Below are 24,789 nucleotides of genomic sequence, written 5' to 3' on the forward strand. Positions count from 1 at the left end.
GGTAGGATTTTAACATGCTGAAAAGAGGTGGCTGGCAGTTTAGGGAATGAGTCCAGAAATAAAAGCAGGTAGGCCCAACTCTGTGGCCTATGTGCAGACCAGTTTCAGCTACCATGACAGGCCTTTTCTAGGATCCAGCTCACCCTCTTCCTCAGCAACTTTCCTCTTTTCAAACTGAAGGACACCTTGGACCTGTGCCTAGCCTTCCCCATAGTATAACTTACATTCCAACTTGCCAAGGCAATTCACAGAGAACACCCTCCCTGCCTACCAACGCAGTAATGTTCCCACTGTAAGTGAGCACCACCCCCATTCTCACCTGGGCCCTATAGGAGGCTGGGGCTGTACAGGGTGGTGCAGATGCTTTCTTTCTGCCTAATACCTCAGAATCCTGTTCCCTCAAAAAAGGGGGTGGAGGATCTCGGTCAGGTCTTGATGTCAGCCAACCCTTGAGTGTATATCTGAGGCTCTGACATAGAGCCCCAGCATCAGGTGAGGCCACCCTCTCCTCCTGCTCATCCTCCTCTCAGCCCTTCAGAACCTATTCAAGTGTGTCTGGATATCATCCACCTCTTCCTCAGCCCTCACTCTTCCTCCCCACGGTAATTGAAATATCGTTTTCCCTAGACATTGCCCGGTACTTCCCTACTTCACTCTTCAAAAGACACCCCTGCCCCCATTTCTCACTCAGTAGAGTAGGAAAGGACTCCAGTATCCTCCTCAGACCAATGTCCGCCACTTCCTTTCCACTCCATTTACTTCCACCCTGGGTACTCCCAACGTCCTCCTCCCTCTGTGCATTTATCCAACATGTATTCATTCATTGAGTATCTTCTCTGCCTCAAACATCCATGAAAACCCTTCTCCTCAATCATATTACCCTTTAGATTCCATCTTCTCTCTCCAGCCCCATTTGCCCTCAAACCACATGGCTGTTCTGACTCTGTTTCCTCACTACTACGCCTACCCACCCTGCAGTCCCCAGTTAAACCCTAGCTCTTACAAGAGTTAGGTGTGTAATCTAGGAAGGTCACTTACCAACTGTATGACTCATTGTTCTCATTTTGGTAATTAGAGGTTACCAGATCTAATATCCATCTGGTTTTACCATGCTAAGATTCTATGCTTAGGCCCTCATCCAGCTGCCAAAATCGCTCTTTACAAAATCACCCATGACCTGTTGGTTGCCAATCCAAATGACCAAAAGTCTAATGTCAGATCTGCTGATTCTGATTAGCTATGTGACATTGGGCCATTCCAATTTAACTTCCATTTTTCTCATCTATAAAATGAAGTGGTTGGACTGAATGACCCTTTAAAACTTTGATTCCATGAGAACACAGATTCGGAAGAGAGAGAGATCCTTTTTTTGAGAGTGGACAGTGAAGAATTCATGGAGAAAATGACATTTGTAGACATCCCAAAGAAAAGCACAGAAGGGGTACTAGAGTGTCCTCAAGGGTATCCTTCCACTAAGGGACTATAATAATGGGCCTAGACAAAGAGCATCATCCAGTAATTAAGAGTTCTATAATGGAGGATTCAGGTTGACCACACTGGAACCCACTAAAAATCTGAACATCACAAAAAAAAAAAAAAAAAAAAAAATGAGACAAGCAAACTATAACCTCCTAATGAGATGCACTAGGAAATACACCCACTGATAAAGTAGTCTTGACAAAAAGTCAACTCAAGTGTCAACTGTACTCAAATTTTAGACATTTAACTGATTGATTACATTTGATGTAAAATGTCAGCCTTGAATCTGACCAAGCCTCTAAACCTAGAAGTACCAATATAACAGACATACAGGAGATAAACTGAGAATATGTTTAAAAGACATCTCAGATATGCAATCAGCAAAATCCAGAGTCTGGGAAACATTACAGCCTTACTTCTCAAAGTGTGGTCCCTCACACTAGCATCAGGGTCACCCCGGAGCACACACAGATGCAGTCTCAGGCCTTACCTCAGATCTCCAGAATCAGAATCTACATTTCAATAACCCTGAAGTGACTTGTATGCACAATTGACCCATTTCGTTCAATAAATATTAAAATATAAGGAAAAAGGGACAGGGAATTTATAGATCAAAAGACAGCTAAGAGACATATCAAACAAATCTATAGACCTTTTAGACAAACCAATTATTTTTAACAATGAGATTATCAAGGAAATTTGAACAGCTACCGGATATTTATTGATATTAAGGAATTGTTACTTTTTAAGAGTGATGATAATATTGGGGTAATTCTTTTTTTTTTTAAGACTAATCATTAAACATAATACAGAAGTATGTATAGATGAAATGATAGACTATCAAGAATTTCGTATAAAAGAATTCAGTATGGAGATGGGGAAATGAACTGGAGAAATTAACTGTGAGTTGCTAATTGCTGAAGGTGACATTTGGGGTACATGGGATTTCTCATTCTACTTTCCTAAGTACTTAAAAATACCCATAATAAAAAAAGATTTAAAAAGAAAGACTAAGAAGGAGTCCTCAAAGATGGGAGGAACAAATCAAGATAAGGCAGTGGCAGGGAACGCAAGAAAGAGAATGTCAAGTCTAACGGGGACATAACGCCCCAGAGCCGTTGGGGCCTGGGTTACCTCTCCGATCTGGCCTGGGAGGGGTCATTCCAGAGAGCAGACAGACACAGCCCAACCGCAAGAGGATGAAACAAAAACAATCTGCGTTCTAAAGCAGAAAAATTCGACGTAATCCGTGGCACCGTGAATCGAGGTTAGAAGAAGGGAGAATTTCCTAGCTGCTAAAAACTGAAACAGGTCATCAAGTAAATTATGGGATCTCCTTCTCTGAGGACCTTCAGAAATAGGATCGACAGGGCTGAAATGGAGGCGGCCTCGCTCAGCAGGGAGGAGGTTCAGATCCGCCGCCTTTTTCAGGTCAACGAGGCCGGCAGGCACTGGGGCGCGGAAAAGCCCTCAGCCAGGGCAGGGAAGCATCAATGCCTCCCTCATCTCCTCGGCTCTCTGCCCCTCTCGGGGCGCACGGAGATCCTGGCGGGTGCCAGGATCTGCCCAGAATGATGGGGATTTTAGGGATCCAAGAGATCAAGGCCGGGGGGTGGGGTGGGGGAAGTGGGGCATAGCGCGGTTGGGAGGGACAGATGAATACGTATTCGCAGTGCCTTGCATTTGCACGGAAGCGTGCGCTTCGGCTTCCTAACCCAGCCTTCTGGTTGCTTACGCACTAGCCAGCCCCCCACCAAACAAACCAACCCCGGCTCACAAAGAAACCAGAACTGTGGGTATTGTCTTCGCAAGGGAGGCAGTGTTGAACGTCGCCGACAGCTGCGGGACGGCGCAGTCCGGCCTGGGAGGAGGGCGCGGGCGCGGGCGCGGACCGCTCCGGGCCGGGGCTCCGGCAGATTCCTGAACGGCTTCCAAGGGCGCAGGAGCCGAGCTGGACTCGAAGCTCCCCGCCCCACCCCGTGGCTGCAGCGCCGCCTCGGACCCAGGCGGCCCGCCGTCGCAGTGTGACTGTGCGCACGACTTCGGGCGTGTGTGCGCTCGCTGCCGGGGACAAGAGCTCTCTGTTTCGGCCCCAGAGCAGGCTATAAATACCTGGGTTCAGCGCAGCCTCGGCTTGGAGGGGAGCCTGGTAGCCCAGTCCTAGGTTAGGGAAGGCTAAAGTGCGCGCAGGGACCGCCGCCCTCCTTGCGCTCTCCCCTGGAGCCCCTGGGCCGGAGCAGGGGGAGGGGGCCCAATGACGTCATGGAACTGGTTGGAGGATTTAGCTCAGGAACCCGCCCGGGAGCAGCCCCAGGCCGATGTTCTATTTAAGCCGACAGTGTACCACCCTCGGCTCCACTTTCCCAAATCCGGCACCGCAGCTTTCCACTTTCCCAAGACCTACATGGGCTTGGGATTCTGAAAGAAATCAATGTGTGATGTCTAGGCCAAGAACCCCGGAGAACGGACATGCAGGTATGGGCTGACAAGGCCCTCACAAGCTTGGGTTGGGCCATGAGGCCATTAAAATTCTTCTAGCAAGGCCTCAGGTAGGGGGACAATGATTTCAGGCTGAAATATGCCTCGTGGCACAGTTAATATTGTTATTAACTGTAATAACAACGTAGACAGTTCTGGAATGCTACTGCCTTCCAGAGACCAACCAAACCCTTAAAGTGAGAGTTACTCCACCACCCCACCCCCATTTTACAGATGACAGACTAAAGCTCCAAGAGGTTAAGGAACCATCGCGAGATCACACAGCCGCCAGAGTCAGAGCCAAGATTTAAATCCATTATCTCTTTGTCTTCAAGGCCAGGCGAGCTCTTTCCAAGACACTGCATTGCCTCTCACTTTTCAAATAGGTGCATTCCAAAGGTGGGGGCACCTACTGTCCAACAGCCCCTAGGCTCCTCCCATCTCTTCTATTTGCCCCGGTCTGCCCATGACCCAAGACATAATGGGGGAAGGGGGCAATCTATCAGAAAGCAGAGGGAGGACTGTTTGCTCTTCTGGAGAGAGGTTAGCAACTTACCAAGTTAATAGCTAACCTTTCTAGCTGGTTATGACTGGCGATGGAGGGGACAGGGTACACTTAGAACTGCAGTAGGGAAAAAAAGATGACTCTGGAATACCATGTGCCAAGGGCTGTGCTGTGCTAGTGGTATACTTTTTTTTTTTTTTTTAACAAAGCTGGCACAGAGGCAAGAACTAATACTGGTATCCAACATCGATGTGCCGGGCACTGCTCTAAGTACTCTGCAAGACTTAGTGGTGGGAAGATTTCAATTATTCAGACAACAGCTGGAGTTTAATTTTGCTATAAGTCTAGCATCAGCAAAAGTCCTGATTTGCCTCATTGACTCTTTCGTCTCCAGAGTGGGATATAGCATCTGACTGCCTGGGTTTGCATCCTAGCTCTGCCAGCTTATAGAGGGGCAAGTTGTGTGGATTTGAGCAAGCACTAAGGTGCTCCCTTAAGGCCCTGGCATTTGGGGGTAGCAGTGGTGCCCCTGAGGGTCTCGAGAGAGACTGCAGGGGAGGGACCAGCACAGTGCACAAGGAAGCTCTTGCCAAACATAAGCTGCTAATACTATTATTATCACCTCTGGAAGGGAAGGGACATTTTAACCAACAAAAAGTAGGTTGAGATGATGTGGAAGTAACTATAGCCAAGAAGGAAAGTGGCCGTTTTGTCTCAGAGGTGTTATGGATATAGGAAGATACAGTTGGGTGCAGAGTATGTGTGTGTGTGTGTATATATATATATATATATATATATATATATATATATACTTTTTAACATCCATATATATATATACGTGTGTGTGTGTGTGTGTGTAAAGGATGGAAGGAATAGAAGATATTCCAAAGTAAATTTTGAACAATTCATTAATTCTATTGGGAAGAAAAAGGAAAAGAGTTTTAAAAATAACCATGACAGTCACAGGGAGCACTGGCTTAAGCCGATGCTTTCAGGGGACTGTACACATACGTGCAAAAGCAAAGTGTGGGCATGCAGCCAGGTGTGAATGCACAAAAGCAACTCAACTTGAAGTTGGAGGCCAAGCAGCATGTTAGATGATGTTTGAAGCAAAAAAGAACATGGAAAGGATAGCTCATTAGGACTTTGCCTCCAAAAGAGTTTTTATCTTTTTCAAGAGAGAGTAGCCCTAACAAAAAATGGAAGGCCAGATGCTAAAGGTGGATACCACAGCCCAACACAGAGCGGTAGAGAACTAACTGGCCTTGGAAAATAGAATCCAAGTTGCTGGACAAACCTACATACGCGTCATTCAGGGGCCACTTTGACAAATCTAGAAAACAGAGTGGGATTGATCCAATGAGAGGCAAATGGACAGATGTCCCAGTTTTCAGAAAAGTAGAAAAGGAGACATGCCAGTCCCTGGCAAGTTTCTGGAATAAATTATTAACCAACTCTTTGCCCTTTGCACACAGGTATTAGTGATTTAATATGTGTCCTCTTATTCCTTTTCTGGTAGAGGTTGTAGGGTGGTCATTTAGGAAATGCCATTGGATCTCAGCACAGTCTTATGCTTTCGTGGAGAAATTACAGGATTGAGGTCTGGAGACCTAGATACTAATCTGGCTCCACCATTAGTAAGTTGAGTGACCACAGGCAAGTTCCTAAACTTCTCTGGCCCTCATTTATGAAAGATGGGACATGTTCTTTTAAGGCACTCTCATTTTTAATATCCATGATTCTACATTGTAATGAAAAATAGACTGACAGTCCAGAGGATGTAGCCCCGGTAGGGCAGCCACACCTCGTGGGCTGTTTAAGCAGTGTCTGCTGTCTTAAACTGACCAGAGAGAGGGCTTGGTCCCTGCTTTTGCCCTTTACATACATGTTTTAATGACTTAACCCCCAAATGATACGAAGCCTATGGCAAGGGGTCATAGAATAAGGATTTAAAATAAACCAGATGGACAGAGGGGGGCTTAGGCTAAGAACCAGATGAAATTGATTGACAACAATATAAAGCCCTATGTCTAAGTTATTTTTAAAAATACCTACATGGGGCACAGGGTGCCTCAGTTGGTTAAGCATCTGACTCTTGATTTCAGCTCAGGTCATGATCTCACAGTTCATGAGACTGAGCCCTGCATCGGGCTCTGCACTGACAGCATGGAGACTGCTTGGATTCTCTCTCTCTCTCTCTCTCTCTCTCTCTCTCTCTCTCTCTCTCTCCCCTCCCCCCGCCTCCCCCCCCACACACACACTATTTCCCAAAATAAATAAATAAACTTACCAAAAAATACCTATACACATTCACAATAGGGAAGAGCTGGCTGAGAAGTAGATAATGGGATGAGGGTCCGAGTGTCTGAGACAACCACCATTCGAGCTGAAGTGATTCAGCTGTCATCTAGCTGCTAACAAAAGAGCTAGTGCAACTGTGGTCATATTTAACCATAAGGATAATGATAAAGAGGGACACGTGTTGCACCCTTGCCTGGGCTTCCCTCATTATCTCATTTCTGGGAAATGGCAGAGTTAGAGGAACCCAGCCCCAGGAAGTGATCCTGCCATGGCCTCCTGTGCCATCAGATCTTGTGGTTGGTGTTATTTTTCAGTGTTGGAGGACATACAGAATAGGAGGGTGGCAAACAACAGTCTGTGCAGAGTGGGGCAACCAGGATGGGGAGAGTCTGAAAACCAAGGCCCACAGGAGGGGCTGAGAGAGTTGACAGTGTTCAGCCCAGAGGATGCACAACTTAATGGTGGAGCCCTTAGGACTTAGCCTCTGACTGCCTGCCATCAAATCTATGTGCTTACATTTGTACGTTGTGTGACTTTGGGCAAGTTACTTAACCACTTGTTTGTCTCCATTTCCACACTTATAAAACAGGGGATAGCCAAGATTATTAAGGTAATACGTGAGATGTGTACGAAAGCTTAACCTGGCATATGGCAGTGCTTAGTACGTATGAACAGTGATGGTAATGATTGTCATCTTGTATTTGGTGGGCTGTCCCCATGGAGGAGAAAGGAGGGTCAATCTGTCTGGCTTTAGCAGGGAGAATAGGACCAATAGGTAGAAGCAGGAAGAGAATCTGGTTCAACATAACGAAGCAACCTTTCAAATAATCAGAATTTCCCAGAGAAGAAGTGAGTTTCTGATTACCAGAGAAGCTCACTGCATTCCATTTCGTAGTTGGGGGACAAGCCATGGAGATGATAGGGTGCCATAAATTAGAGTTTTGAAGAAATCAGGAGGTAAGCAAATGTAAATGGCAACAAGCCAAGCCTTCCTGTTCCTCCTCTGTTGAGAAATCTCTGGAAGTTTAGATTTGTAGGTAACCTCAAAGACAGTGGATTTTTATTGCATACTTTGCATTTTTCCTACCTCACAATAAATAAGATAAAGACCTTGGGCTTTACAGTCAAATTCCCTAACTTTGAAACCCTGCTTCTTTATATCATCAGCTGTACAACCTTGAATAACTTAGCTCACCTCTCTGGGTCTAGTTTTTTTTCCTTCTGTGAATGAAGTAAACTACCTCCAATCCTGAGGAACAAAGATCAGAGCTAATATATTTCTTGCTGCATTGGTAAACAGTATGCCAAAAGTAGACTGATTATAGATATGTGAGACAGGCAGATTCAAGCCTTCTGGCCTTTTGTACCTGGCGGGGGATGCGGGTGGTGGAGATTGAATAGAGAAACTCTGCTGCGTCAGCAAGCACATATGCCAAAATTGCACTTAAAATGCAGATACGGGAGACAGGCGAATTCTGAAAGGCTTCCAGATCTTTTTTCCTTTGTTATTGAAGTATGGTTGACACACAGTGTTACATTAGTTTCAGGTGTACAACATAGTGATTCAACAACTCTGTACCTTACGCTGTGCTCACCACAAACATAGCTACCATCTGTCACCATACAGTGCTATTACAATACCATTGACTGTATTCCCCATGCTGTATCTGAAAGCCTTCCAACTCTTAAAGTCTTGTGCTTCTCACAGGGGGGATAAAAAGGGAGGGGGTGAGGTGAACTTCTCTGTCCTTTGTTGAAAATCTACTATGCGTTAAGGTTCTGGGCTCAGCGTCCCACCGTATCTTCACAGTGGTTATGCAAAGACAGAATTGATGATAATGAGATGATAATGAGAACAGGTTTGCAGTTGTCTTGTGAATCATCCCTGAAGCCCCCCTAGATCTATGGAGGACCTCTGGGCCCTTCTAGTCCTCAGAGCCGACCAGGATCGCATCTCCCCCAGTCCACTACAGTGGCCAAAGCATTAGGGCTCGTCAGCTTTGCCCAGGATTCAGCATCTGACAGAGGCAGGCAGGTAACTGAGGGCCTGTCACGCCCTTCACGAGAGCCCCCACCACACATGCGCATGTGCATAAACACACACACACACACACACACACACACACACACACACACACAGCCTTGGGTTGGGATACACTGAGAACACTAACAAGTGACCTTTTCTCTCTGTCCCTCAGTGTGACGGGGTTGGGGTAGACCTGAGCAACATCTTCCTTGAGGGCATTGCCATTCTCAACATTCCCAGCATGTACGGAGGCACCAATCTCTGGGGAGAAACCAAGAAGAACCGGGCTGTGATACGGGAAAGCAGGAAAGTCGTCACTGACCCCAAGGAACTGAAATTCTGCATCCAAGGTAAGCAAGGCATGAGGAAAATTGCTCTAGGTCAGTGTCCCAGTGAAAGGAGTATTCAGGTGGGCCTATTAGCAAACTGTATCAGGGCCAACAGCAGGCTCTAGAAGGTCCTACAGCCCAACAAGGACCCATTTGGGGCCATGCTGACTTATCCCTGTTGTTGCAAAATCTACCACCTAATTGAGAAGAGAAGATAACAATAAGGGATCCCTAAATGACAGTCAGTGATCAAACTGGGGATCTGTGAGGTCAGGAGTCAAATGCTGCTCTCTAGGTTACCCGTGTCCTCGCATAACTAAACCCAATGGTCACTTCTCAAACTTGATCTTACTTCACTCATCAGCAGCATTTGACCCAATCTCTCCTTGTTCCTGATAATACTGTTCACTTGCTTTCAGGATTCCACACCTTCCTGTTTTCCAGCTACCCCACTGGTTACCCCTTTTCAGTCTCTTTCTCTGATTCCCCATCTCTCTAACCTCTTGGTGCTGGCGGTCCACAGGCAAGGGACTCAACCCTCTTTTCTGTCTGTACTCAGTCTCTTGATGACCTCATCCAGGCGTGAGACTTTATTTAAATACCACGTGAGTGTCAGTGACTCAGCATATCTAAAACTGAACTCCTGATGTCCCTCCCACAAAACTTCTCCACCCAGAGACTTCTCCATTTCTGTTGATGTTAACTCCAGCCTGCCCATTGCTCGAGCGGAAACACTCGGCACCCTTTTATCTCACATCTCATATCTAGTCTATCAGAAAACCTGTTAGCTCTACTTTTAAAAAACATCCAGGGTCCCGTCGCTTCTCACCACTGAATTTCTGCCACCTTGATCTGAGCCACCATCCGCTGTCCCCTGGATCACTACAAATCCCCCTAACTGGATTCCTTGCTTCTACCCCATCCCTGCAGAGTCTGTTCTCACTATTGCATCAGAGTACCCCTGGGAAGATATCTGAGATTATGCCATTCTCTGGCTCAAAATCCTGCAGTGGCTCAGAGCAAAAGCCAAAGATCTATATGTGGCCTAAAGGGCCCTAGATGGTCTGGCCTCATGTTACCTCAGCGACTTCATCTGCCACTACTCTCCCCCGTCAGCCCAGCCCCCCTGGCTCCTCTGACACAGCAGGTTGCTTCTATGGACTGACTGTTCTTTCTGACCAGAGCAATGGGATAGTATGCCTTAGAAGCCATCAGCTGGACCTTCCCCTATTAACCCACCAGGATATAGAACACACCTTTATCCCTACCCCTTACCAGCCATTTCCACCAATGAACCAGGTAGGAACTCAATCAGAGTACCTGGGCAGCTCTGAATCTTCTATGGATTGGATGAATGGCCACCCTGATCCTCAGGGGTTCTCAATGGACTGGTGAGCTGAGGGAGGAAAGCCATGTGTGAAGGTGTTGACAGAGATACCACATCAAGAGCCAGGAGACTGGGTTCCAGTCCAAGTACTGGCACTAACCTATTTTTGGCATCTCAGCTTTCTTTGCTGTAAAACCAGCATCTCATGTAAAATTTTGGTAGCTAAATGAATGGGGTTGAACCAGATCTTTGGTTCTTAGACCAGGCCTGCTTGTTGAAAATGAAGATGCCTGGGCTCTAGCCCAGATCTACCCAATAGTCTCTGTGTTGGTTCCTGGGAATCTAAATTTGTAATGAGCACCCCAGACAACTCTGATGGGCTGCCAGATTTGAGAACCACTAACATAGACAAAGTATCCGTGGATCTGGGTCTGTATTCTTTGATGTCCCAGGCTGCAAATGCTCAGATTGGATGTGATCTTACCATAGGAGACAAAACTTGGCTGACCAACAAAGGGAGGAGTTACTTGCTTATTTGGGACCCATCTGTTATACAATCAGATTGTTATATTCCAAGTCAAGGTCGTCAAGGGGTATCATCTCCACACCTCCACCCTTTGAGAGAGGACTCAGGAATTTTAATTTCTCCATTGCTCTCCTAAGTCCCCTTTATTTTACCCAGTAAACTTTTCAATTTGTATAAATTATTAAACTGAATAATGTGTTCCTTCTTCCTCCCTTGGCAGGGGAAGTTGTGGGTGCTGGCAGAGGGTGGGGGAAGCACTGGAGGTTATAGAAAGTTTATGCAGACTTTCCCACCCTGGTGCTCGTACCCTAACTCCCACCCTGACAACCCGTTCCATTAGAACAGAATCGTGGGAGAATCCTCCCCTTACCCCCATCCATGGCATGGGGAAGCTCTTGCTGAGGATGTGTTCTGCTTAGGACTCAAAGATAAAACCCTTATCTTCTCCTTACATATATGATCATGTATCTTCCCCTTTAAGCAAGGGTAATGTGTCTGCTGATTGCTCTTGACCATCATCTACAGGAACTCTCTTCCCCAAATCCCCTTTTCCCACCCCCAGAATGTGCTATCAGAGCTAAAACTGAAGCTACTTCCTGTTCTTTAGATGAAAACATAAGCTGATCAGAGCCGAGTCCAAAGGGGGGCCTGGCTTCTGGGCTTTACAGAGACAGCAGCATTGAGCTTCCTTTTGAAAGGGCCATGATCTCATTTACGTTGAGATGTTAAATGGGGGGAGGGGGCAGGAAGCTAAAGAGACAACCTATTTTAGTAGAAAAGCATCGGCCTGAGAGTCGAGAGACCTGGGTTCCAATCCATACTCTGCCTCTCACTAGTGTGTGACGTTGGGCAGGTCTTTCACTCTTGTGGGTTTCAGTTTGTTATCTGTAAAATAGGCAAGTGTGACAAGCACATAGACTCCTATAGATCATGGGTTCTTCACGGCTTTGCAAAATTAAGGAATGGACAGGTTGTGGTCTAGGTGGGCTCTTTGAGCAAAATTGTATGGCAGGTTCCTTTCATCTTTCAGTGTGTTTTGTTTCACATTTTATAGGCCAGCCACTGAGAAGGCAAGTATCTCTCTCTATAGGCTCTTCATTTGCTGGGATTCTTTACTCCTTGGCAATTTCATTGGGATTGGAGGTGAAGAAAAAGTCAGGAAAGCGCAATCAGAGGGAAGCAACTTATCTTAGGAGGTGTAAGAGGAAATGACAGTAGAAGAGGTTACTGTCAAACCTCTGTCATCACAGATCAGTCTTTCTCCTTAGAAAAGTAATCCAAGAAATAAGGTCATTCAAGATGAGCATGGGATGAGTTCTATGAAAACATTGCATAGTTTAGAACACAATGAGTCCTGGGAAAATCACCAAGCTTGCAATTGAATGACTTGGGTTTACATTTAGGCTTTACACTTTCTGGTTTTATAAACCCAACTTCCTTGAGTCTCAGCTTCCTCATCTGTAAAATGGGCATAAAAATACCTAACTTGTCATGAGAATAATAGATGTGAAAGTGTCTGGAACATAGTAGAAGCTCTTAAAAAGAAATTCCCTCACCCTTAATCCTAGTTTATTCTGGAGCATACCAGTTGAATTTCTGATTTTGAAGTTCTTATCTTTAGCATTGCCGTCTACCTTTACTATCACTAAAAAGGAGCAGAGCTCCTGCCAAAGTCCAGCCCAGCCTTTGTCCTAGCACATTAAACTTATACCATCAACTGTACCGGCATCTCCTAGACCTTTCATGTTCCAAGCATGGAGGCTGGCTGTTATTTCCTCTTTGTATCCCCACTGCTTGACCCAGTGTAGTTAGTCCAAAAAAAAAAAAAAAAAGTTGTTGGATAATAAGCAGTACATGGACATTGGTTCTTTTTAGTTTTTTTTTTTTAATTTTTTTTAACGTTTTATTTTTGAGACAGAGAGAGACACAGCATGAATGGGGGAGGGGCAGAGAGAGAGGGAGACACAGAATCTGAAGCAGGCTCTAGGCTCTGAGCCATCAGCCCAGAGCCCGACGTGGGGCTCGAACTCGCGGACCGCGAGATCGTGACCTGAGCTGAAGTTGGACGCTTAACCGACTGAGCCACCCAGGCACCCCTAGTTTTTATAACACCAATAAGAATAGTGACAGAGAGTCTCCTCCATTTGTCAAATCTTTCATTTTGGCTTGCAAATAGTCTTGCATATATTAGCTTATTGTGATCCTAACCAGAACCCATGAGTAAGGTTATACCCACTCCCCTCCACATCCCTATTTCATAGCTGGGGAAAAACAAGAGACCCAGAGAAGGGGTAGGACTTATACAATTTATGTTCAGTGGTAGCATCAGAACCAAGACCATGATTCCTAGCTAGCCCCAAATGGCTAGTGTCCAACCAGAAAATTTATCTGAGGTCCTACTGTGTATATTGTACAAGCCAGGCACTGAGAAAACAGGAAATGTTTATATGCCAGTCCAAGGAAAAGTTCCACATATACTTGTGGAAATTCTGCTCCTCCTTTAAGGCCTGTGTCAAAGGCTGCCTCTTTTCTGGTGGCACCCCTGGAAGTGAATCCAGCCTCTGAATTCCTAGAGCACTTAAGCTTCCTGTCTTGACAGTACACTGATTATGGGTTGCCTTCTCATTTCTTTCTCTTGCCAGTGCCTGGAAAATGGTGAGCATGTGGTCTTCATCTCTATGTTCCCTTCAAAGCCTAACATCCTACCTACCTGGCTCACATTGTTCTACAGAAATGCTTTTTGGAGGGAGGGAGTAGGGAAGAAGGGGAAGGAATCTTGCCTTTGGTCTGCCAGCACAGCGGGCAGTTGATTCTGGAGCTGGACAGGAACAGGCACTTAGCAGACAATCTTGGAGGGGAAAAAAAAGGAATGTATTTTAAAGAGTTATATGTGAGTATTTGTGAAGCTGAGAGTTTCATCTCATGATACCATTAGAAACTTAATTGATAAGTAAGATGCACAAGCGATCTGCAAATAAGTAATTCAGATATATCTTGAGGACTTGGAGTCAGTGTAGGTAGGATAAGGGACTAAACATTGAACTAGAAGTTGGAAGACCCAGGCCTTCCCACCATCAGCCATGTGACATTGGTTAAGTCATTTAATCTCTCCAAGCCTCCATTTCAATCCATACAAAGTGGAAACAATTACAGTCTCTCTCCCTCAGCATTGTTTTGAGAGTTAAATGAGATCATCCACGTAGAGCATTTAGGAGAGTGCCTGGAACATGGTGAGCATTTGATCAATAGTAATCAGAATTATTGTTAAGTGATAAATGGAGGGTGATAAATATTTAGTATGTGATAAGAAAGGGGCCAGATTTAGAGCTTCACTCAATTAACCTCTGCTTCAGAAATGAGGTCTAGATTATCTTTCAATTACCTATGGCTCTGACAACCTGTAACTCTAGGGTTATTTGTTGGCACTGTGCTTGAGTTCATATGGCTATTACTTCCAGTATGGAAGTCACCCCTGAGTTGGCTCTCCAGTGAATCAAGATAAAGACAAGGGTGCCAAGTCTTGAATCCAGGTGAAGCACCAAGGGCATGACACAAAGCTGGATCAGTCCGTGCAAAGCCCTGGGGAGCTCCGCCATTGTTTCCCTCTAGCCCCACCCTATATACGAATGAGGGGACTTCCTACACATTTTCTCCCAATTCTTCACTGAGCTTCATGTCTGCCCCAATCCAACCTTTAGCCTTAAACCAGCAATAGCCTTCAGGCTGTATCACCCACACCTACGCTCCTCTATCTGATATTAAAACAACATTTTTCTCAGTGATTTCTTAGTGCATCCCACTTGAACTGCACACAGGGTATCCTAGACAAGGTTCCAAACGGAGAGGGCAAGTCTCCCCAGACTTTCACGTCAGTTTTCCAGCAGTGGAGACAGGCTTTCTGTCATTTATTCAGCACACACTTACGAAGTACCTATCAAGTGCCAGGCACCAGGGAACAATGATGAGCAAAAACAGACACAGTCCCTATAGCCCTTAGGGAGTATGGGAGCCAGGCCTCAATAAAATAATCCACAGGCACGTGATTAGGATCCGAGATAAATGCCAAGAAGGAGAGTCACATGTCTACCCCGAACCCCAGGGAGACCAGCCAGCCAGTGTAGCTCACGGATATGCCTCATTCAAACCAACTGAGCAGGCAACACACAGGCCCCCTCCTGGCAAATGCCTCATCATAGATCTGCCCAGATGCAGAGGTCTTGCCTGGGAAGGGTCACTTTGGTTGACCTACTACTTTACAGGCACACATCGTTCTCTCTGCCTCCACGCTGTGCCCGTGTAGATTTTCACTGATGTGTGGACCATCCCCTAAATCTCAAAGCGATGGCATGGGCCGCCAGCCAGCCATCTCAGACTCACATTCCCAGGTGAGGAGCCAGAGCTCAGATGAGCCAAGAAAATAAATGTGAACTTGTGAGTTCTTTGTTTCTCAGCACGTCCTTTTCACTTGTATGAAACCATGACAGAAAGTGGCCTGTGGGGTTCAGGAGCTGTCCAGAGTTGGAGGTTCCCAATTTTCCAATTTGGTGGAGCTCTGACCAGAAAGATAGTCATAATGAGCAGTAGTCAGCCACTTACTGCTCACTGGGGTTAAGAGAAAGTAGAAATGTTTCCAGCAAGTGTGCATTTCACAGAGGTCTTTCTGGCTAAGGTCTCTCCTGGGGGCTGAGGTAGAGCAAGGCGAGTTATCCCTAAAGAGCCGGGGGTACTTGGGTGTGTAGTGGGACTCCCCTCGGCGCTGGGAAGTAACCATGGCAACATACATGTCATTCCTCTTAATCCGTTGCAGGCCTACAAAGAAACTCTGCTTTGCCTTTCACAGGAAACTACAGCATTGTCCTTCAGTCCTTCAGGTGCCCACATCGGAATCAATATGCCCCAAATGAAGCGTTATCTTCTCCCTCTTTATACACCCTTCCATCTCTCTGAAAGCCTGCTGCCCCCTGTCCATGTTCATTTTCTTGTTAATGGCATCACCCGTGGCCCAAGCTGGAGACCCAGAGTCACGCATTTCTCTTCACGGCTGACTGTGGAACTCTCCTACAATTCTCTCCTTACGTGGTGTCTGCCACCCGACCGTGAGCTCTTCAGCTCCAGGTGTCGCAATTCCTTCTACATTCTTGTGCCTGACACAGTCTCTGAGACCTCAAAAGGTCTTAGTTAATATTAGTTGACCGGAAGCACCCAGGGTCAGGGGCACCTGGAGTGGTGAGTTAGTGTTTGAGTTGATCTCTCAGCAAAGTGGAATTTGTGTGTGTGGTGGGTGCTAGGGCACGATGTTCCAGGGCCCCTGTGCCAGCATCAGCCTGTACCGGAGGCTGGGGGGGGGGGGGGGGTCCACCTCCCAATCCTCACTCTTCCCTTCTCCAGGCCCCTGTCTGTTCCCCGCTGACCCTACATGAGGTGTGGCTCTCAGGGCACCTGGCAGGGCTGTCTGGGGGATCTGCGGGGTGGACCAGGTATGCTTTATTGCAGCTTCCAAATGAAGGCCACACAGCCTAGTTCTCAGAAGCCCGTTTCTATAGAAACTAGAATGTTTTCTATGTAGCATTGAAATTCCAGAATCCCAGGTCTCTTAGAAATCTAGAGATCATTGTGCCCTCTAGATAAGGAAAGTGAGGACCAGCAAGGTAAAATGGCTTGCCCTTGGCCAAACCCATACTGAAGTGCAGGTCCTTTAGCTCACATGGGCCAGTTCCCAGTACACTAGAGCAGGGATCGGCAAACTTTTCCTGTAAAGGGTCACATAGTAACTATTAAAATAGTTAGGCTTTGTGGGCCATAAGGTCTCTGATGCAACTATCTGATTCTGTCCACTTAGTGTGAAAGCAGCCATGGACAATACACAAATGAATGGACGTGGCCGTGCTGCAATACAACTTTATTTACACAAACAAGCAGCAGCAGGCTGGATTTGCCCGGTTTCTGCACCAGAACCTCATATGGTCCACAACCGGCAGCAAGGGCATCACCCGACAGTGTCAGAAATGTAGACTCTCGGGTCCTAGGCCAGACCTGCTGGAGCCGAATCTGGGTTTCCACAAGAACCTTTGGTGATCATGTGTGTATCAAAGTTTGAGAAGCACTGCACTGGTGAGCCTAGCGGCTCCCCCCTAAGAATGCCAAGAAGAAACCTTATGGATTAGGAAAATGAGACCCAGAGAGATTAATGGACCCGCCCAATGGGTCACACAAATTGGTGGATCTGGAACTAGAGCCCAAGTCCTAGTCTTTCAAGGTGGAATTCTTTCTGCACACACCAGAGTACCTGCCCCAGCCCCCTCATTTCTGGCTGTCCCTGACCCAACTAAATTCACTGGAAATTAAACAAAAGCAACCCTTTATTCTTCTTCAGCTGACTTCTGAATCAAGAGGGCTCTGACTCCAGCTGTGTCTCCTCCTCTTCCCCACCCCATCCCCAACCAAGACCTGGGAGGGGTTGGCAAGATAGAATGTGCCTCTGGAGGCTGCCTCATCATCTCTAGGGTGGGGGAAACTTGTTCACACAGGGTCAAGCTGCAGTCAAACTTCTACTTAATTCCTGCCTTAGGAAGTTTGCTGCTCAAAACAGAACCACAGAGCCATTGAACCTTTCATTTTTCACATGCAGAGGAAACTTCTAGACTAGAGGGCCTAGACTACCTTAGATTTTTTCCTCTTCTGTTTGCCCCATCTTGGCCCACACACCAGACCCTGTTTCTCTGTAGCAGTTTTTTAGCCATTTAATATCAGGCATCTCCTAAGACCCAGCCTACAGCAGAACTCCATGCTGGCCACACATTCCACACAGCCTGAACATTGGTGCCCTTGATCTGTTCCTAATTTGGGTACGAAGTGTTTCATGTCCTCAATTTATCGATAAATACATACTGAGGTGTTATTTACTGAGCACTTACTTATGGGGTTGCATATTTAATTATAGATCTTCCTGGACTTATGACAGGGTTTCATCCTAGTAATCCCATTGTAAACTGAAAATACTGTAAGTTCAAAATGCGTTTACCACACCTAACCTACCTAACCCACATCGCAGCATAGCCTACCTTAAACGTGCTTAGAACACTTACACTACCCTACAGCTGGGCAAAACCATCTCACACAAAGCCTATTTTATAATGAAGTGTGAACTATCTCTTGTAATGTAACGAATCCTGTACTGAAACTGAAAACCAGAATGGCTCTTTGGGTATGGAAGGGTTGTCATGTATCACTTGTGTACCCTGTGATCGTGTGGCTGGCTGGGATCTGTGGTTTGCTGCCCCTGCCCAGCATCCTGAGACAGTATGGTACCTCATATCACTGGCCTGGGATTCAAAATTTGAGGTATGGTTTCTAAAAATTGCAAGTCAGACATCATCTGTATTTAATCCACTTTACGGCTGAGGACACTGAGGTTAATGGGGATAAGCGGCCCAAGAAAGGTGTACATGATAGAGCCTGGATTCAACCTGCCTTCAAGTACTGTCAGTGTTCCAGGTGCTGTGGAAGATGCAACCAAGAGTGGGATGTGTCCTGACCTCCAGTAGTTCACAGTCTACCTACAGGAGATCTATGCAGAACAGTAGTGTTAGCACTGGTATGATAGGCAAGCGCCATGGAGTGGCAGAAACAGTATCATACGGGTGTGGGAGGCAAGAAAAAAAAAGGCTTTCCTTAGGAACTTGATCCCCAGCTGCCAGTACTGTGCCATGCATCTAGGAGGTGATCGGGAAATATCTGATGTAAGAATAAGTGGATGCATGCATGAATGAATGAATGAATGAATGAGCAAGGTGCGATGTATGTGTGCTCATACTTGAAGCTGGCAAGGATTTGAAAAGACGGTGAGGGAGAAGAGGCGAAGGCGGGCTGGAGCACTAGCGTGTAGAGGTAGCACAAGGGAAGGCCAGAGAGATAGAGACCCTGGAGTAATGTGCCACAGAATTGGATCATGATCCTCGAATAATAGGAGGAGAGGAAGAGGTGACGGGGTGTAAGCCTGGAGCAATAGGATGGGAGAGTAGTATGCAGTTTGGGTTAGGGGACAGGAAAGGGGACTGGTGGCAGGAGACCTGTTCAGATGCTAATGCATGATGCAGGCTTACAGCTCTCAGGTCCGGAACCGGGAGGCTGTGGCCCAAAGGAAGAAGGAACAAAAGCCAACAAGAGTATGGGTCAGACAGAGGGGGCGCTGCCACGTGCGTGGTTCCTCCCTCCCCACAAACCAGCCAACAGGATCCCAGCTTCTGCCCACACCCCCGCCCTCTCCCGTCAGCCTCCACAGCAGACCGCCGCCCCCCCCCCCCAACACATTCACAGAATGGACGCCTTACACTGGAACCTGTGTCTTTTCCACCTCCAGCACACTCGATCCGTTTTCAGGCCGATTTGCCCCATACTTGTTAAGCATCTATTTGAATTTAACACTAGATGTGAGAAATACTTTATACTCCTCATCTCATCTTAATCCCTTACAACACCCTTGAGAAACACTTTATAATTAGAAAAATGAGGCTCACCTGTCCAAGGCCACACTGATTGATGGATCTGGGACTAGAGCCAAGTCCTAGTATTCCAAACATGGCATTCTCTCCATATACACCACAATACCCTCCCCCACCCCCCCACCCACCCCCACCCCCGTTTCTGGCCAATCCTGACCCAACAACCAGAAAAAGTCTCTCTGATCACAACTCTCTGCTTTTGCCTTTCTGGGGCAGGTGGGTGGTGTGCTTATCTCTCTGAGCTGTGATTAGCCTGGTGGGTGTAGATGTCTGCAACGTACCTTGTATGTGTCATGCGTGAGAATCAGGTTGAGTTGAACTGGAAAATCTCACCACTAATTGATTGATTTCATTACATCTACTGTACCTGGAGCTTCTCAAGCTCCATGAGCAAAGTAAAGCCAGACAATACACCAACAATTACCAACAACATACCAACAATAGCATTTGACATTCAAGCCGAGAAAGTCATCATTCCATTTAATAAGATTGTGCAGCCAAGAAGTCTTCCCTGAGAGGAGCCAAGAAGAGGCTCACCCCCTCCATGCTCACTTCCCTGCCCTCAGACACCCTGTCACTCTAAGGTATTTTGTCTCTGCCTTGAGTTCTTTATTCAGAGCTTATTTTTGGAGTCAAACAAGCCTTGGTTTGAATTCCAGCTGTACCACACACCAGCTTTGTGACGTTAGGCAAGCTTCTCAACCCCACTGAGCCTCAGGAGTTTTTTATGTTGAGATAATAGTTGCTATCTAACAGAGTTGCTGTGAGGGTTAAAAGCATAACCTTTGTAAAGCTCTAGGCCTGCCTGGCCTAGAGTCTGTGCTCAGTAATGGTCATTTTCTTCATGACTTCATTGGGACCACCAGGTCAAGATTCCCTGTACCTCCACTGCCTCCCAGACCTCAAAAGACCTTCTCACTCTTGGTTTTTCTTAGAGGCATGATGATGTCAGAGGCTCGCTTCAGAGCGATTTCTAGGAGATCATTTCTTCCTGAGGAATTCTCCAGCACACTGCCTCTCCCCTTCTGAAGCACCTGACCCTTATGCATAGAGAGGATTAGATGCCCCCCCTTCCAGAAAATACAGAGCTTTCTTCAGAGCCCTGCCTAACCCAGAAAGAGAAAGCCACACAGAATGGAGGCCCCACTTTTCCCTCCCCACCCCACCACACAGCAGGCTTTCAGGAACCAACAACAATGGCCACTGTGAGCCTGCGCTTAACTCTTTCTCTCGCCTCAGTGTAGGGTTGCACAGAATGTTCTGACTTCTGCACAGTGTAAGGAGTGGTAAAGATTGCTGCCAATCTGTTCTTGACCCAGACAGTCAGGAAATCCAGACTCTACTTTTGTTGGAACAGCTCCAACAGACTTGAAGGGTAGAATGCCCCTACGCCAAATCAGGGAAAATAGAGGCCCTGAGGAGGAAAGTGACTTGCCCAGGGCCACACAACTAGACAGCCAGAGCAGAGACAGAAATCCCAGCGCCTGCCTGCTAGATCAACACATTCCCTTTCCCTCCGAGCCTACAGCCTCTCCTCTTTAGAAAGCAGAGGCTCTAGGCTGCTTCTCCTTCCGATCTGCTTCCATCTGGATTTTCCAGAGGCAAAGACCACTCAACACTCTCTGGACACTTTTATTGGGCTTTAAACAGACCCCTGGGAGTAGAAGAAACCTGCAAGCCAGTATGACAACAGCAGGACACAAAGGACACTCCCCTCAAAGGAGGTGCTTCACTAGCAAGGGTATCAACACTATGCCTGAAGTATCTCCAGATCCAACCCTACTCTTCCTTGCTCAGGCCAGGAATAGTGGATCACTATGAGGTTGTATCTTTCTCTTTCTCTCTCTTTCTTTCTCCCCCTCCCTCCATCTCTCTCTCTCTCTCTCTCTCCCTCTCTCCTTTCTCTCTCTCTCTCTCTCTCTCTCTCTCTCTCTCTCTCTCTCACACACACACACACACACACACACACACATGCAGGTGAAGAAAAGGAACTAAAGGAACTCATTTGCAAATAAAATGCTGAATCTCCTGCTTTAGAGTCAAAGAGTGGTAATAGAGATGCTTCATTTGCCAGGAAGGACAGTCATCCTAAAAGTTCAAGGTCACAGTACCTCTGGCCTTCATGGTACATCTGCTTTTCTCCTCCTCAGCACTTCATTCTCCCCCTACCTTCTCCTCTCTTACGTACCTCTTCCCCACCTTCCATATCTTCCTCTCCCTCTTTCTTTTGCCTCCTGCAATACCTTCTCTGGGTCATGTCAATTACCATCCACAGAAGGCCACTCACCATGTAGCAAAGACAGGATATTCTGAGGTCGCCCCTTTCTAAGGAAACATAAAATCCCCATAACAGCCACTGTTTCTTAAGGGCTTTCTGTGTGCTCTCTGTGCAGGGCCTCTGATTGCATCACTTCTACACCTCACCACAACCCTGCCAGTGGGTTACTGTATCTACATTTTCCAGATAAAAGACAGACTCAGAAAAGCTAAGTGACTTCTCCTGAGGTAATGACACTTGTGGGTGCCAAGCAGCAGTATTCGATGTAGGTCTCTGCCCCACAGCTAGTCTCAGGAGCACATTCTTCATGTTGGGTTTACAGAATGCCAGGGAATGAGCCCTCCTGCCTGCTTATTTTTCTGGCAAAGGTCCTTCTGCCTCTACCCCATGTCCGAGCTAGGATTGTGAGGAAAAGCATGGTCCTAGATTATTCTTCAGGTCAGATATGGTTGGGATCCCTAAGGGCCTGGTGCTTTGAGAGGCCAGGTGGGAATGTGTCCAGGTGAAGATCCTATAAGTCACTTAAAGCCTCTTTCCTTACCCACCCTTTGGTGCCCACGGAAACCCCAGAGCCCCTCCCTCCCCCAAAATCAAGAAACAGTCTTGTGGGGCTCTCCATCTCCCCGCCCCCAGGCTATTTTCAGGTTGCCAGGCTTCTAAGTTGGCTTTGAAGCTCTTTCACCAGGAGCAGTCCTTCATCTGCACAGACCAGACCCAGTGGGAAGCTGAGGCAATCTGCTCAGTGCTTAGCTTTTAAGGCTCTGGGTGCCTGAACCACCAAGGGCACGTGGCCCATTTCCATGGAAATTTGGAGGCAGGAGAGGAGCCCAAGGTGACACGTGACACGCCTTGGCAGGCCAAGTTTGAGAGAGGCCTACCAGCTACCACTCACCTGTCTGGACTGTGGGGACTGAACCTGGCCCCACCACAAGGCAGAGCCCCACTTGTGTCCTCTCCTTCTGAAGAGAGTAAGAAAGTCCCACACCCCCACCCCCACCCTCCACTGCATGTCAACTTCTCCCTAACAGAGTGAGGAGGGACATTTCTTCCTGCTGTTTGCAGAGCTCCTTCACATCCTGTACCTCTTCTGTCCGCAAAATAACTCATGAAGTAGGTTTTATTGTTGTGTCTGTTATGGGCAGGGACCTGGGGGAATTTTGTCTCCCCCCGGAATTCCTATGTTGAAACCCTAATCCTCTACCTCAGAAGGTGACTGCATTCAGAGACAGGACCTTTAAAGAGGTGACTAAGATGGACTGAGGCAGTTAGGGCAGCCCTAACCTAATCTGACTGGTGTCCTTGAAAGAAGAGGAGATCTAGACACACAGACAGACATACCGGGGATGCGCGTGCTTAGAAGAGAGGCCCCAGGGGAAACCCACCCTGCCAGCACCTTGATCGTAGCTGTCCAGCCAACACAACTGTGAGAAAATAAATGTATGTTGTTTTAAGCCACCCAGCCCGATGGGCTTGTGTTATGGCAGGCTTAGCAAACAGACTCAGAAAAGACAAATAACCTGCCCTATGTAGACACAGAGATTAAGCTGAAGCTGTTAGTCCCAAACTCAAGACCCTTTAGTGTTTCTCACCATTTCCCTTGAACCCTGGGACTCCTTAGTTGTCTATCAGAAGCCATTTATTAAGTAGTGACAAACTCCTTTTTGCATTTCTAATTAGTCAGACACAGAGCCCTGCCAGGAAGAGCTTCAGATGGGCATTAGCTAGCCAGTGTTACCCCACCAAGTGGATAGGAATCCAGCCCAAAGAAATGATACCTAACATCCTAGTTCACCTGTGCTACTATAACCCAGGTAAAGGGACGGCACCCACAGGCTTTATTAGATTATACAGGTACCCCAGGATGTGGGGCAGGCTTCCTTGCCCATATGACAGGATGGTTCAGAAACTCTCTGGGTACCATCATGTAGGATTTCAGCACATCCACTAGGGGTTGCTTGGCTCCCTGGGCTCCCCATTGCAGCTCTCAGACCCGAACCCTGGAGTACTGACTGAAGGGGAAACAAGGTAGGAGTGGGGTTGAGGGTAGCAAGGCATCCCATTAGGCTGAGGATCTCCCATGCTTCCCTAGGGCACAGCAAGCTAGAAGTCTGAATCATGCCACACACGTATATATATCCTGAGCTTCCCTTGCATTTTAAACGACTGAACTTTCATTAATGTGAGCCAGCAGCCAAGAGGAGAATGATCATAAAAATTATGCATTAAGAAAGAGAGGGGAAGGCCTCCTGGGTGACTCCGTCAATTAAGCATCCTACTCTTGATTTCAGCTCAGGTCATGATCTCACAGTCAGATTGAGCCCCAAGTCAGGCTTTGCACCAGGCATGCATGGAACCTGCTTGGGATTCTCTCTCTCCCTCTGTCCCTCCCCAACTCGTTCTTTCTCTCTCTCCTCTCTCAAAATATTTAAAAGAGAGAGAGAGGCAAAAACCAGACTGGGTCAGCATTACCTGATATATGCAGATGAAATAAATTAATTCATGGAAAGCCTGTTATCCAGTTCAGTCTAGACAGGTAGTTACTATTATTATTAATCACTATCTTTTTCTTCTTTCAGGTCAAACTGTCAAGGTCTTTGGCACTAAAGCATGTATCTTATTCAGTCTATTCAACAAACATTTAATTGGGAACCTTCTATATGCCAAGGGCTGGGCTAGTTGCTAGGGTTACAAAGATAAACAAAACAGGAAAACATCCTGGCTTTCAACTCTCAGTGGAGTTGGGAGAGTAATATGTTCAGAAACAGTTGTCATTGGGTGAGATCCACTGTCTGAGCATAGGAGAAGGAAGAAGCATGGTGCCTGGCGCATCCCCAGAGGGCAAATAGGAGTTCTCCAAGCAGAGAGACACCTGTGTATGACACAGGGCCAACCAGTAAATGACCTTGCACACCTGACTAAGGAGCCAAGACACCGTTCCTTGGGCTTCCAGAGCCATTGATGCATCTGAAGAAGGGAGTGGACAGATCAGATGTGCCCCTTAGTTCTGAATGCTCTGCCAGCTTTACCTGTCAGTGTTGA

At 46.9% G+C, this 24,789-nt stretch overlaps 1 protein-coding gene across 15 annotated transcripts in view; it reads left to right on the top strand.

Moving 5' to 3' along the window:
* DGKG (diacylglycerol kinase gamma) overlaps nt 1–24,789 on the top strand; it is a 213,030-nt gene that overhangs the window by 155,990 nt on the left and 32,251 nt on the right. For all 15 annotated transcript variants that reach the window (XR_006718463.1, XR_006718465.1, XR_006718466.1 and 12 more), the window contains one exon: nt 8,962–9,139. Coding sequence is in view for 1 of the 15 variants with exons in the window: in XM_045502671.1 (XP_045358627.1) it covers nt 8,962–9,139 (178 nt within the window). In the remaining 14 variants the exon portion in view is untranslated. The remainder of the gene's footprint in view (nt 1–8,961; nt 9,140–24,789) is intronic.

This window comes from Leopardus geoffroyi, chromosome C2 (assembly GCF_018350155.1).
Source record: "Leopardus geoffroyi isolate Oge1 chromosome C2, O.geoffroyi_Oge1_pat1.0, whole genome shotgun sequence".
Classification (NCBI taxonomy): domain Eukaryota; kingdom Metazoa; phylum Chordata; class Mammalia; order Carnivora; family Felidae; genus Leopardus; species Leopardus geoffroyi.